General features: G+C 41.0%; 1 protein-coding gene across 2 annotated transcripts in view; it reads left to right on the forward strand.

Annotated features, from left to right (window-relative positions):
* Positions 1–3755: 3755 nt before the first annotated feature.
* Positions 3756–13655, forward strand: part of SCYL3 (SCY1 like pseudokinase 3) — a 35291-nt gene continuing 25391 nt past the window's right edge. The window contains exons 1-7 of one of the 2 annotated variants that reach the window (XM_072128858.1): positions 3756–4227; positions 6199–6384; positions 6477–6590; positions 8488–8590; positions 10218–10323; positions 10591–10668; positions 11459–11598. In XM_072128858.1, the coding sequence (XP_071984959.1) occupies positions 4063–4227; positions 6199–6384; positions 6477–6590; positions 8488–8590; positions 10218–10323; positions 10591–10668; positions 11459–11598 (892 nt within the window). In that variant the 5' untranslated portion in view covers positions 3756–4062. The remainder of the gene's footprint in view (positions 4228–6198; positions 6385–6476; positions 6591–8487; positions 8591–10217; positions 10324–10590; positions 10669–11458; positions 11599–13655) is intronic. The other variant, XM_072128857.1, reaches the window with a different exon arrangement.

Raw genomic sequence — 13655 nt, forward strand, 5'->3', positions numbered from 1 at the left:
AGAAGAGAGAACTTCTGACTTGGGTGGTGCAAGTGCGGGTCATGGATCCTGTGATACTAGGCTGGCTAAATGTAGACATTATCCAATCTAAGCTCAATAAAATCAATGGGGGTCATTTACTAAGGGCCCGATTCGCGTTTTCCCGACGTGTTACCCGAATATTTCCGATTTGCGCCGCTTGTACATGAATTGCCCCGGGTTTTTGGCGCACGCGATCGGATTGTGGCGCATCGGGGCCGGCATGCGCGCGACAGAAATCGGGGGGGCGTGGCCGAACGAAAACCCGACGTATTCGGAAAAACCGCCGCATTTAAAAACCGAAAATGTGTCGCTTGGGGAGCGCTCACCTTCACCTTCTATGGGATGGTGCATTCCGGGGCGTTAAGATTATTTTCGGCGCTGCAGCGCCACCTGGTGGACGGCGGAGGAACTACCATCTTAAATCCCAGCCGGACCCGAATCCTGTGCAGAGAACGCGCCGCTGGATCGCGAATGGGCCGGGTAAGTAAATGTGCCCCAATGTGTACAAAGCTCCTGGACCAGATGGGTTACACCCCAGAGTTCTTAAAGAACTCAGTTCTGTTATTGCTGTACCGCTGGCTAAAATCTTCAGGGATTCTGTAATGTCTGGTGTGGTGCCAAGTGACTGGCGCAAGGCAAATGTGGTGCCAATATATAAAAAGGGCTCTAGAACTTTGCCTGGCAATTACAGGCCTGTAAGCTTAACTTCCATTGTGGGGAAAGTATTGGAAGGGTTAGTAAAAGACTACATACTGGAGTATGTGACATCAAATAGTATAATAAGTGACAGCCAGCATGGGTTTACTAAGAATAGAAGTTGTCAAACTAACCTTATCTGCTTTTATGAAGAGGTGAGCAGATGCTTGGATGGAGGAGCAGCTGTGGATATTGTGTTCTTGGACTTTGCAAAGGCATTTGACACTGTCCCTCATAGACGCCTGATGGGTAAAATTAGGGCTATTGGTTTGGCAGAAATCATTTGCAATTGGATTGAAAACTGGCTGAAGGATCGTATCCAGAGAGTTGTGGTCAATGATTCCTACTCGGAATGGTCAACAGTTATGAGTGGTGTACCCCAGGGTTCTGTGCTTGGCCCACTACTATTTAATATATTTATTAATGATATAGAGGTAGGAATTAATAGCACTGTGTCTATTTTTGCAGATGACACCAAACTGTGTAGTGTAATACAGTCTATGGAGGATGTTCATAGGCTGCAGGGTGACTTGGACAAACTGAATGTTTGGTCATCCACTTGGCAATTGAGGTTTAATGTGGATAAATGTAAGGTTATGCACCTGGGGGCCAATAATCCAAAGGCAAAATATGTCCTTGGGGGAGTAAATCTGGGAGAGTCCCTTGTTGAGAAGGACCTGGGGGTACTAGTAGATCATAAATTGAATAACAGCATGCAATGTCAATCAGCTGCCTCTAAAGCCAGTAGGATCTTGTCATGTATCAAAAGTGGTATGGACTCTCGTGATAGGGATGTAATATTACCACTATACAAGGCACTGGTTCGGCCACACCTGGAATATGCTGTCCAGTTCTGGGCACCGGTCCATAAAAAGGATGCCCCGGAGCTGGAGAGGGTTCAACGTAGAGCCACAAAAATGATAAGGGGTATGGAGGGTCTCAGTTATGAGGAAAGATTAAAACAACTAGATTTATTTAGTCTGGAAAAGAGACGACTACGAGGGGACATGATTAATTTATTTAAATATATGAATGGTCCATACAAAAAATATGGTGGTAAGTTGTTTCAGATTAGATCAAATCAAAAGACGAGGGGGCACTGTCTCCGTTTGGAGAAATCAAGGTTTAATCACCGGAGGCGACAGGGCTTTTTTACTATGAGAACGGTCAATCTGTGGAATAGCCTGCCTCAGGCGCTGGTCACAGCAGGGACAGCGGATAGCTTCAAGAAGGGTCTAGATGCCTTTTTACACCTAAATAACATTGATGGTTATGTTATATAGAATTGTTTCCCCTAAATCCCTTCCTCATCCAATCCCTTCCCTTCCTTGGTTGAACTTGATGGACAAGTGTCTTTTTTCAACCGTAGAAACTATGAAACTAGTTGTGTGGGCCCCTCGTTTTGCAGGGATGGGCAATCCTTCCAGCCAATAGGATAAGGATATAGTGGATCTGATCCATCCAGCTATTGTAGCCTTGCTGGCTGTAGAACCCTTGCAGTTTCCTTTGAATTGAATGGTAGGGCAACTTCTTGTTGAAGGTGAAACATGGAGACCACCTTGGGTAGGAAACCTGGATGATGCTTCAGGATGATCCAGGCTGTAGTGATTGCCAAAAGCTGTGTAATATGACAGATGCTTCAGAGAGTTCTTCTAGATGTGCTTAGGGATCTCTAATTAGGTGAGATAATACCACCAACAGGTTCAATGGAGGAATGGTTTAGTGTACCTGAGGTCTTATTTTTTCCAAAACTTTAAGGAACCATCTCATACCACAATTTTTGGACAATTTGGTGTCTAGATAGATGCTTAAAGGGGTATTCCCACAAAGACAAGTTTCTTATATATACACAGGTTAACAGAATAACACATGCTCTAATTGGCTATATTCTCTTATTTGTTATAAACAAAAATCCAGCATTTCACTGATATAAGTCCAACTTGTCTCTATCAGTCCTGCTGTACACAATTTCAGTTGCCCCTAGACACAACCCTGTAACTTCTAACTTAGGGTCGGGCCATCTTGGATTTCTGTGTGAGATCCTGGAACTGAGATTTCTGTCTCTCTCTGCTGAGTCTGTAGCCCCGCCCCCTGCATGGAGCTGAGAGACACTCTGCCAGGAGATCATGAGCAGAGAGAGAGGCTGCAAGCTATAAGGCGGTAAGTGATCCAGGGGGAAGCAGGCACATATCTGTGATATGTAGCAGAGCTCAAAGTGTAACAGTGTAAAAGTCTGTCAGCCTCTGTGTAATCTCATGTATCTGTCTCATCTCTGTATGTGTGTGTTAGTACAATGTCAGAAGCCAGATGAAAGTGTATTTTCACCTATACCCTGATAATGTAACCACATTGTCACCCCACAGAACTAGATGGGTCATAATGTGGCTGCTTAGAGAGGCCCCACCCACACCCTGGGAATTTGCACTGAGTAGCTGAGGGAGACATAAGAGCTAAAACAGCAATAAATTATATTTATTGTGTTAACAGATGTGAGAATTTTCTTTTGAGGGAAAACCCCTTAAAGTTGAAATCAAGTTTCAGTGATAAAGGGTAATTGCAATTTTGAAAATTGGGCAAGTGTATTCTTTCAGAAAATATATGTTTTGTTGGGGTTTAATATAATTGTTTGTTCTGTAATTTCAGTTTTATTTGTACTTGTCAAAACTGTACAAATTGCTATGGCCAATAACAGGACAAAATTTTCCATAACGCCTGGCAGGGAAAGGGTTTAATCGAAGTCTTCCGATTCTGTTCTATACTAAACCCAATCCTGATACAGGAGTGCCCTCTACTGTTCCAAAATTTCGTCTACAGACTTCTGTTAGGTTTTGCCCTACAACATGGCAGCCAGAGTACGGGCAGGTTACCTAACCAGCAGGCACTATCGCCATATTATGGTTGGTTTTTAACTCTCACACTGCTGTTGTAAGCGCTTATTTCTGGCAGCTAGAAGTGAGTATTGTGGTATTATGTTCGGTGAGGAAGCAGTTAAATGACCCACCAATCACTCCTCTTCTCTGTTGGGCAGGTACCACCGCTGTGTGCTCGGCTGCTATTGGACTGAAAGGATTACAGTCTTTTCCGGGTTACGGGGATTGACGTGCTGCACGTCCGGGTGCGTTGTCAGGCTGCAGGAGGTGATAGCGCCGCTGCTATAGAGGGAGCCCGCAGTCCCCCGCTGCTGGAGGTGATAGCGCCGCTGCTGGACACTATGAGAAGGCAGTGCGGCACCAGAAGCAGAGCTGCCAGTCACCATTAAGCCTTCCTTGTCCGTGTAGCGGAGCCGCAGAGAAGATCCCGCTGGCCGGGCTAAAGGCAGCCATTCCTGCATACAGCTGCAGGATTATGGGCTCTGAAAGCAGCTCCATGAGGGGATTTACACTGCAGGACCCGCCATGGACGCATCCCTCCGGGCTCACCATCCATCCGGCGCAGCTGCAGGAGGGGCGCCCGGCCTCTGTGTTTGTGTATCAGCCGGACAACCAGGATAAGGTGGACAAGGCGGCCAAGGTGAGCTCCCACTATGCAGCACAGCTAGTGCACTGTCACTGTCCCATCACACTGCGTTATAAGGGCTCACCATGGCGAGAACAGGTCTCAGTATGGCACCTGCTCCTCAGCCTCATCCTGTCTTGTCCTAGAAAGTGACAGACCATCCTGGCAACACCGTGTCCTTTACAATAACAAGTGGAGCCCATGGAAATGTGCTGTCTCCATGTGCCCTGTGCCCTTTGTATGCCAGAGAAGATCCTGGCCAGCAGCTATGTATGGAAGGGATTTCAAAACGTGGCAGGATGTTATCTACTGTATTAGGAGAATAAATGGTTTAACACTTGGCAATTGGTGAAATGTAGTAAATGACAACCCTCTAGAGAGCAAATCCAGTCTGCCACCAGGACTCAAACACTATGGCTCCTAACTGCAAGGTCCTGGGTAAGAAACGTGCAAATATGTTTTCCGGGAGTAGGTTGGGAAATCAAATGCTCCAGTGTTACTTTAAATAATACATCTATGTCTGACTTTAATGAATCCTAGTGACACGATGTGAGATAATAGCCATACCCGTAGGTATAGACATGAAACTATGGACCGTTCCCTACTATCTGCAAGGAGGTAACTCCTCTCCCCGCAGATTCTGGTTTGGCTATTATACAACATCATGTCATTAGGCTTCTTGAAAATCACATTGATGATGGGAGCTGCTTTATTAGGGGTAGCACTGGAACATAGTTTTCCTTCTTATGATGCTAGGAAAGTGGACGCAGAGTCAATCTGGATCTTGTACCATTCACAGGGCTTTCTCTTTTACTGTACTTCACATGTAAGTTAACCATACATTCGCATTGTCCTGATATAATAGAGAACATAGGGGCCATGTAAAGTCTAAAAAACATATATATACTGAAGGCCTCAGCAGGAGGACATGCTGCTGGATTTCCCTGAATCCAGAAATATGCATTTTCTGTGTGTCGACGCCTCAGGTGATGCAGGGATACTGTGGGGCCTCATTATTCTTTGTACCACTGCACAATCATAGACGTGTATTAACTTGAACAAGGCTGGGTATTGGGCAGCCAATTAAGGCATTGCCAACTTTGGACATTGACAATCTCTAGTTGATCACCTATGTTTAAGAACATCATTAATGAAATTGTTGTATTTGTTAGGTATATTTAAATTACAATAAAGGACTTCAGATTGAATAGATTCTTGGGCAGTCATGTTTACCAGCGAGGATACCATTCCAAAGGAGCATGGGTTAAGGCTACATTCATACTCAGTTTTTACCCTATGTTGTAAGTATATGTTGCGAGGATACCCAATGTATACATACAATAAAGGAGAGCAGCATACCCTACTGTATGCCAATACAGTGTGATACGTCCTCATACATGGTATGTGGCCATGGAGCACTCACAATGTACATTCAGCAGAGGCTAGAGATGAATGCCGTATCACATTGGGCACCGTCTACCTTTGGCCATTATGACCTTCACTGAGCTTTTACTCTTTTTTTAAAAAAAAATTTTTTCAGCAGGGTCATGGTGAAGGAGAACAGTCTACTATACTTTTTATGTCCTGCTGGATGTGACGTATCCTTTGCAGACTGAGGCCAACAGGATATCTCTGTCTGACAGTGTATGTCTATGGACACATCCCTTGCGTAGATTAAGAGCTTTCCCGGTTTATATGTCTAACATAAGTGTATAATAGGAAGTATATCCCACTTATGAAGGAGTATTTGATGGAAGTGCCAGATTTGATGGCACTCTTCTGTGTATAATACTGTCACCCTCATCTATGTCCTCTCGGAGATATATTGAGTGCCAAGGCAAGACATTCTCAACTTACTGAGAGCAAGGCTGGCCTGGTCAATTATGAATACATTTAGTCCAAGATTGCACATTTGTGATTTTGTTGGTGCATTGAGTACCTTTTTTCATTCTGTTTTTTATTATTTATTTTTCTGCCTTTTTGAAGCATCTGAAAACCTTACGTCATCCATGTCTTCTGCGATTTTTGTCCTGCACTGTGGAGGAGGATGGGATCTACCTGGTAACCGAGCGGGTTCAGCCCTTGGAAATGCTCCTTCAGAAGCTTTCAGCTGATGAAATCTGTGCCGGTATCTATGATATTCTACAGGCTTTAGTATTTCTTCATGAAAGGGTAAATAGGATCTCTTTAGCTCAATAATTCCCTTGGCTTTAATTTGTGTATCGTTTTATCAATGTTATGATTTATTTTTTCTTTTTTGACAGGGTAAGGTTTCTCATAACAACATTTGCTTGTCTTCCGTATTTGTAAGCGAAGATGGACACTGGAAATTGGGTGGGATGGAAATGGTCTGTAAACTGACAGAGGTGGCTCCAGAGGTGAGAATGTTATTCAGTGATAAGTATGTGGGTGGAACTTTTTAAATTTTATTTTTCTAAATATGTGAGCCAGAGAGTTTTAAAGGAAATGCTAGAAAGTTTGGGAGGGATTTATCAAACCTTCTACCCCACTCATGCCATCTTCATGACAAGTGGCTGTGGAGGGGCATGGAGTGTTTGGGGATCCTTTTCCTGGCTCAGGTATAGATCGGCACAAAGCTAGGCAATGCCGGAGCCTCTTGGTATATCTGGCATGAACTGGGGAAAATATGAACTGCTGGTGCTTGGTAAATTCCCGGTGATATTTTGATACCTGACCTGAGGGTCAAAGTGAATTTATCATTTGCCTTTAGGATAGGAGAAATTTCTGTAAGGGTGGCTTCTTCTTCTTCAATTACTGGCATGATACGTAATTTATTTTTTTTTTAGTAACAAAGTTGTCATTGGAAAATTATATTGTGTGTGTTTTCATGGTTATTATAACTTGGCTGATAAACATTATTTTCTTCAAGCTTCATGGTCTTATTTGTACATTGTCTGCACTTTGTTTGCACACTTTATAATGAATCCCACAGAGATCTTCATAATGACATGGGATATCTCTCATGGGATACAATCCATGCCTAATGTTAAATTATGCCATTGTCCATTGAGACTTGTGGCTGACTTAATGCAATATACAAATCACATCATTGTGTTGAATACCATTTTCTCTGAAACATTCAGGTAAAGTGAAACATAAGGGGGAGGTCGTGCACCCTAGTGATAAATGGGATTATTGTTGAAAAAAAGCCTGGAGAGCAGTTGTTTTGGAAATGCATTAAGGCACGTTCTAGTCCTTGTTGGTCATTACTCAAACAGACCTTTGCTTTATATTACACCTGGCAACAGAATGACCTTTTTACAGTGAATGGAGGTTGTGTGTTTGTGGGTGAAGTGGAAACTATGTTTTATTTTTTGCTAACTGTTAGGGTGTGTACACATATCTGTTGTATCGTATCGCTTTTCATAACTTGCAATTGGTTGTCATTATTTTAACACAATGGGCTACAAAACAATAGCTTAGGATTTAGAAAGTGCTAAATTCTTAAATGTGGCATAAATCTACCGTGTTTTTTGGAATATGAGCAGCAAAGGAAATTTGACACCTCACTTACACAGACTGCTCTGCTTCATTCACCATCCAATTGCTCTCAACCTTTTATAATTACTGAACCCCTTAAAACCATATATACATATGCAAAGAAGATAGCAGCACTCCAAATATAGGCAGTCGCCTACTTACAGACTATCTCTAGTTAAAGACAGACCTCTCTGCCCGCTGGTGAAGCTCTCTGGCAGCTTTACTATAGTCCCAGACTGCAATGAGCAGCTGTAAAGTGTCTGTAATGAAGCTTTATTCATAATCCTTGGTACAAATACAGCAAAAAATTTGGAAACTCCAATTGTCACTGGGGCAAAAATTTTTTTTTTTTTTGTCTGGATCTACAATTATAAAATTTTCAGTTTTGAAGTTGCTTATTTACAAGTAAGGAAGCTGAAAAATGGAGAATGTTTTACCACGCTGCTTCACGGAAACTATTGAAAACTTATAATCATTTAATAGTTTTTATTGATGGATGAAAGAAACAATGTGTTTTCGAGAATGTGTGTCATGGAACTAAGGAACATCTTCACTGAGAATTGGGGAAATCCGGTGAGGGACGCTGTGTATCTCTAGAAAAGGCGCACTCCGTGGCCAGAATTACTTGTTAGAAATTCTCCTCAGCAGCAAGCATTAGGATGCCTACAGTTCCCATGATGCCTTGTGTTTTCTCATTAAGTAATTTAGCAGTAAATCCATTGAGAATCCTACAAGTTACTTAAAAATAATAGCTTTGTTTTACTTGTATTTCAGTCTGCAGAGTTTGGCATTTTGCCAGTATCTTTAAGCCATGCTCGCGATGCCTTTTTGTTTGGACGATTGGTAGAAAGTCTTCTGGCACATGTGGAAGATCAGTGTAAGTCAAATATGTTTTGCAGAACTATTAATTTCCTATACGACGCACACATATTCTGATCTTGATATTGGTTGTTTTCAGGCTGCTTGGTCATTGCTATCCTGATGTGGGGTTTTCACTCTGCTCCTGATTACAGCAGTTTTACAACTTTGAGACTGATGTGTTCTTTAGGAAACCAATTGGGGCAGGTTTTTTGCCCTGTTATTATAGCTATAGATCTACATTGCTAGTAGCAATATATTATATTGAGCAGTATATGACTTATATCAGCTGATCAACCTACTTTAAAGGGAACCTGTCAGCAGAAATTGACCTTATTAATCGCTATCATATTGTGATTAAGTAGCTTAACTTCTTCCAGATCCATTTTCTTTCTTTTGGTGGCATCTCAAGAGTCGGTAAGCCAAACGTTAGACTCCTTAATTTCCCTAACTTCGCCTCCAGCTCCACCAAAATGGTCATAGACTCTGACTCCACAGTCCTGTTTTCCTGGTCACTCTAGCAGTGCAGGCATTTCTTATTCCTTAGATCTGTAGAGGAGGAGCTTCGCTACTGAGCATAAAGTGCAGCACAGATTTATCTCAACTTAAAGCCTAGAAGAGAATGAAATACCTCTACCGGCCGGGCAAAAGCCTTGAGTTGTGGTCCGCACTCTGCTAAGTACTTGTCAGCTGTACTGTACTGCTCCTGCGACCTCTACCTTTCCAGGTGGAGCTCTTCTGTGTCCTAATGCCGGGGCATAAACCCAGCATTAGACATAAGATGAAGAAGAATGCAGTGTGTTGCTGGAAGCAAAAGAGGGCCCATGGTGTTCATGGGGTTTCCAGTATTAGTGGTTTTATGCTCTAGGGTCTGCAGCATTATTATTGTCTACACTTGGGGTTTCTCCATTATTAAAGTCTGCTATGGGGTCTCCAGTACTATTATTGCCTGCTGTGAAGTTGAATTCTCTCTGCCCCTCCCTGCTTTAGGACGCCCTCTCTGATATAATTGACAGCCCTGCATCCAGGGAGAGTGGTGAAAGAAGCAGTGCGAGCCTGATTTCAATGCTAATATGTCAGCTTCCATGACTTTAAATAACAAATTTAAATATCCCTTTAAATTAGATTTGCTGGCTAATGTGGCTACACTATGCCATGAAAGAAACTTTTAGAGCTGCTTAATACACTGAATTTATGCTGCCAAGTTCCCTTTACGATAACTTATCTGTAGAATGAACATGACTCAAAGCTGCTGTTAAGATATTTCCGTTTCTAGTGGGCGGCTGCACTATGGATGGAGCTATTTTGTTCTTGCACTGTCTGGAGTGTAAAACAGCTTGTCAGTGGGGGTCACATGAGTGACACCCCCCAACAATCATGTGGATAATTTCCTTTTCAGACCTACAGTATTACATGTAACTGTTGTATGTTGTGACTTCTTGAAGTGAAAAAATGGTAATAAATTATTCTGCCTGAATGGTGTGTTTTCTCATTTTCTTTGAAAATTTCACCTGAGCTTTATTGTATACTACAGATAGATTACTTAAAGGTGGGGTTTACAAATCTTTGCTGTACAATAATGGAGAATTAGGGCCTAACCCAAAGGCATTAAAATAAACCAAACAACATTTATAATTTGTTTCCAGCTGAAGTGCTCTCTAGCTTCAAGAACACTGTTAAGAACTTACTTCTGAACCCTGAACCAGAGCTTCGACCTGCCCTGTCCACTTTACTAAACCATGACTTTTTTAGGTAGGTAATTCCAGTTTAGAACAGACCATATTTCTCTAGGAAACATAGTTTGCATATTATTTCGCAGTTGTAATTTATTTAACCTAGCACCTTCTGTAGACAGCTGTAAAGTGCAGTGCTTTTTTTATCATAGTATTTATTGATTATTTTGTTGCAATGATTGTTTTCTTCCATAACATCCCGTTTTATTTTTCACTCATTACTGTTTCTTAGTTCTAACATTCCATTAAAAGTTTAATGTAACACAGTTTATTTTTCCACCAACAGAAATGATTTTCTGGAAGTTGTAAATTTCCTAGAAAGTTTAACTGTGAAAACTGAAGAAGAGAAGAATGAATTTTTCAAGTGAGTTTTAAAGGAAACTTTATGCTAAACTGCATATGTTTATATGGAGAATACACATTACAGTGCCAGTGTCCCCACGTTCCCTGAATTTCTGCTGCTTACGGCTTGGGAAGCCTACGAAAGGCCATGCCATGAATATCATATTGTCTTTTAAATATTTTTATGGAGAATAATTTGGGGACCACAACCTCCTGCTGTAAATATACTGCGGGTAGATATCACCCTGTTGAACTTGGCGAGTTTCAGCCAGATTCTTAAATATACTGAGAATAACAAAAGAACACATTCTCTACTTCACTGTTATTATACCTTTACCGACTAGACCCTTTTTCATTTTCTAGTTTCGTTTTTCACTTTCAAAAATCCATAACTGGATGTGTGAGGGCTTGTTTTCTTTATGACAAATTGCACTTCATACTGACTGTATTCAATATTCCATGCCGTGTACTGGGAAGCAGGGAAAAAGCGGGTTTCATGGGAAACCCATTTAATAGCATTAATACAACTATATGTTTATTAGGAGCTTTGCTCTTGTACTTTAGGTATAAAATATACTTTAAGGAATCCTTCGGGTGGGGTGGGGGGAGTGCATTACCAGAGCCCCTCTGGCTATTGCATAACCCTAAAGCATTTGTAACCCGCCTCCTGTCTTACAGAAATCTTGCAGCGGCATTGAGTATCAGCCCACAAGGTTTCATATTGTGCTAAGTTGTCTTTTATATATGTTTTTGTTAGGAAAATGTTATTTGTCAGAATGAAATTGTGTCATAAAGCGTCTGCTCTTGTCTAGGACTCTCTTGGATAGAGTGTCTTCTTTACATGAAGAGCTCATCTCCTCAAGATTAGTTCCTCTCCTACTGAATCAGTTTGTATTTGCTGAGCCTATGGCTGTGAAAAGTTTCTTGCCTCATCTTCTCAGGCCTAAAAGAGGTAATTTTCCAGCTCTGTTACCATAAAGCAGCAGATTCTTATTGAGGATTTTGTAAGCAAAGTTGTGTTCCACCAAAGTGGTATGTTAGATGATCTATGCCTGTGTGTGTATTTAACCTCTTCCTGCTCAGCGTCCAATATATTGGACGCTGAGCACACTAACTTAACTTTTAGCATCCCATAAATATCGGACGCAGAGCCGATGCCGGTTCAACTCGAGATCTGAGCCGAACCGCCATCGGGATACTTAGAGTGCCGGCTGTAACTAACAGTCGACACCCCAGTGTAACACCCACGGTTAGAGTGGGCTCCAATTGTGGGTGTTTGAGTGCCATGGTCAGCGCGACCGCAGCATTTTAACTGCCTTTGGGGGGGTCTTTCCCCCACGATCGCTGCATAGGCTGACACTACTTTTACCCTGCAATACATAATGAACAAGCAATCAGATGATTGCTTGCTTATGTCCCATGGTGGAACTAGTACAAAAGTTTTAAAAAATTTTATTTAATAAAAAATAAAGTAATAAATCAATCAAAAAAGTCCAAATCGTAACACAAACCCCACATGTATAGTATCACCGTGTCGGTAACAACCCGTAGAATAAAAGCAAATATTTATTGAACCCACATGATGAACGCCATTAAAATAAAAGCCAGCCAAAAATTATAATTAATCCAGAAAAATGCAATAAAAAGTGAGCAAAAAAACCTTTGTACTCCAGAATGATACTGTTGCAAAGTACAACATGCTCCATAGCCAAAAAAGGGTTTTATTTGGCAAATTTAGTAAAATGTAAGAAAAAATATTCAAGTATGGTATCCCCGTAATCATATAAACCCATAGAATTAAGATTACATGATTATTAGGCTATAAGGTGAACACCCAAAAAAAAAAAAAAATTGATGCTTTTCTACTCCTGCCTTTAAAAAAAAAAAAAGTTCCTAAATTTTAAACAATAGGGGATACCAACCCCAAAATGGTAACATGGGAAAAAGCAGCTCATCACATGGCCCCCAATAACGGAAAAGCTAATATTTTATAGCCTACAAAAGGGGCCAATGAGGAAACTAAAATCCTGGCAGCTGCAGGTCCCTCCTTCCCTTCTGCGCCTCGCTTTGGGTGGTCTCTGTACTCTGGAAAAATTGCATAACAAATTTTTAGATGGGTTTTATTTTTTGGAAATGTGTAAATTTTGTGGCTAAATGGCCGTATACCCGACAAAATTTGACCATTCTAAATTTCACCTCCATTTTGATTTAATTACTATGAAGATCTCAAGGGGTTAACAATCTTCCTAAAAAACTGTTTCTGATAGTTTGAGGGGTGCGGATTTGAAAATAGGTTGATATATAGGAGTTTTTTCATGTTAAATATGTAAAATTTCATTCAAAACAGTATTTATCCCCAAAATAGTCAATTCTGAAAATACGGAAAATTGTATTTGATTTGTAAGACGGGTGACATAAAAATAAATTATCCAGACATTTAAAAAAAAAATGATGAAAATGTAAAGTAGACATATGGGAACGGTTATTCTGCAACTTATTTAGGTGGTAAATCTATCTGCCTGAAAACACTATGATTTCGAAAATGGCAAATTTAAAAAAAAGAAAATAAATTTTTCTAAATAAACGGAAAACTTATCAGCCAACACTTACCACTAAAATGATGTACAACATGTGAGGAAAACTATCTCAGAATCATTTTGAAGTAACAGTGTTCAAAAGTTATAAAGCGACAAATGTCAGAATACAAAAAATAGGGCTGAGCCTTAAAGGGGTACTCGTCTGGGCATTCACATCCAGATTCATTAATCTCCCATATATAAACATTTCTTCAATTAGATGTCATTAAAAAGAATTCCTGTGTGAAGATAATTTCTCATAAATGTAGTCATATGGTCCCTTAGAAACAAGACACTGTCCCTGAATACGGCCACCTCTGCTGGAGGGATTGCACAAAGAAACAAAAGGTTTTTGTATATGAAATGTCCTGGAGTTACTGTATGTCGCACTGCCGTCCTGTGGTAATGATTGCTGAATCCAGTAGGTCAGGCA

This window comes from Engystomops pustulosus, chromosome 10 (assembly GCF_040894005.1).
Source record: "Engystomops pustulosus chromosome 10, aEngPut4.maternal, whole genome shotgun sequence".
NCBI classification, from domain to species: Eukaryota; Metazoa; Chordata; class Amphibia; order Anura; family Leptodactylidae; genus Engystomops; species Engystomops pustulosus.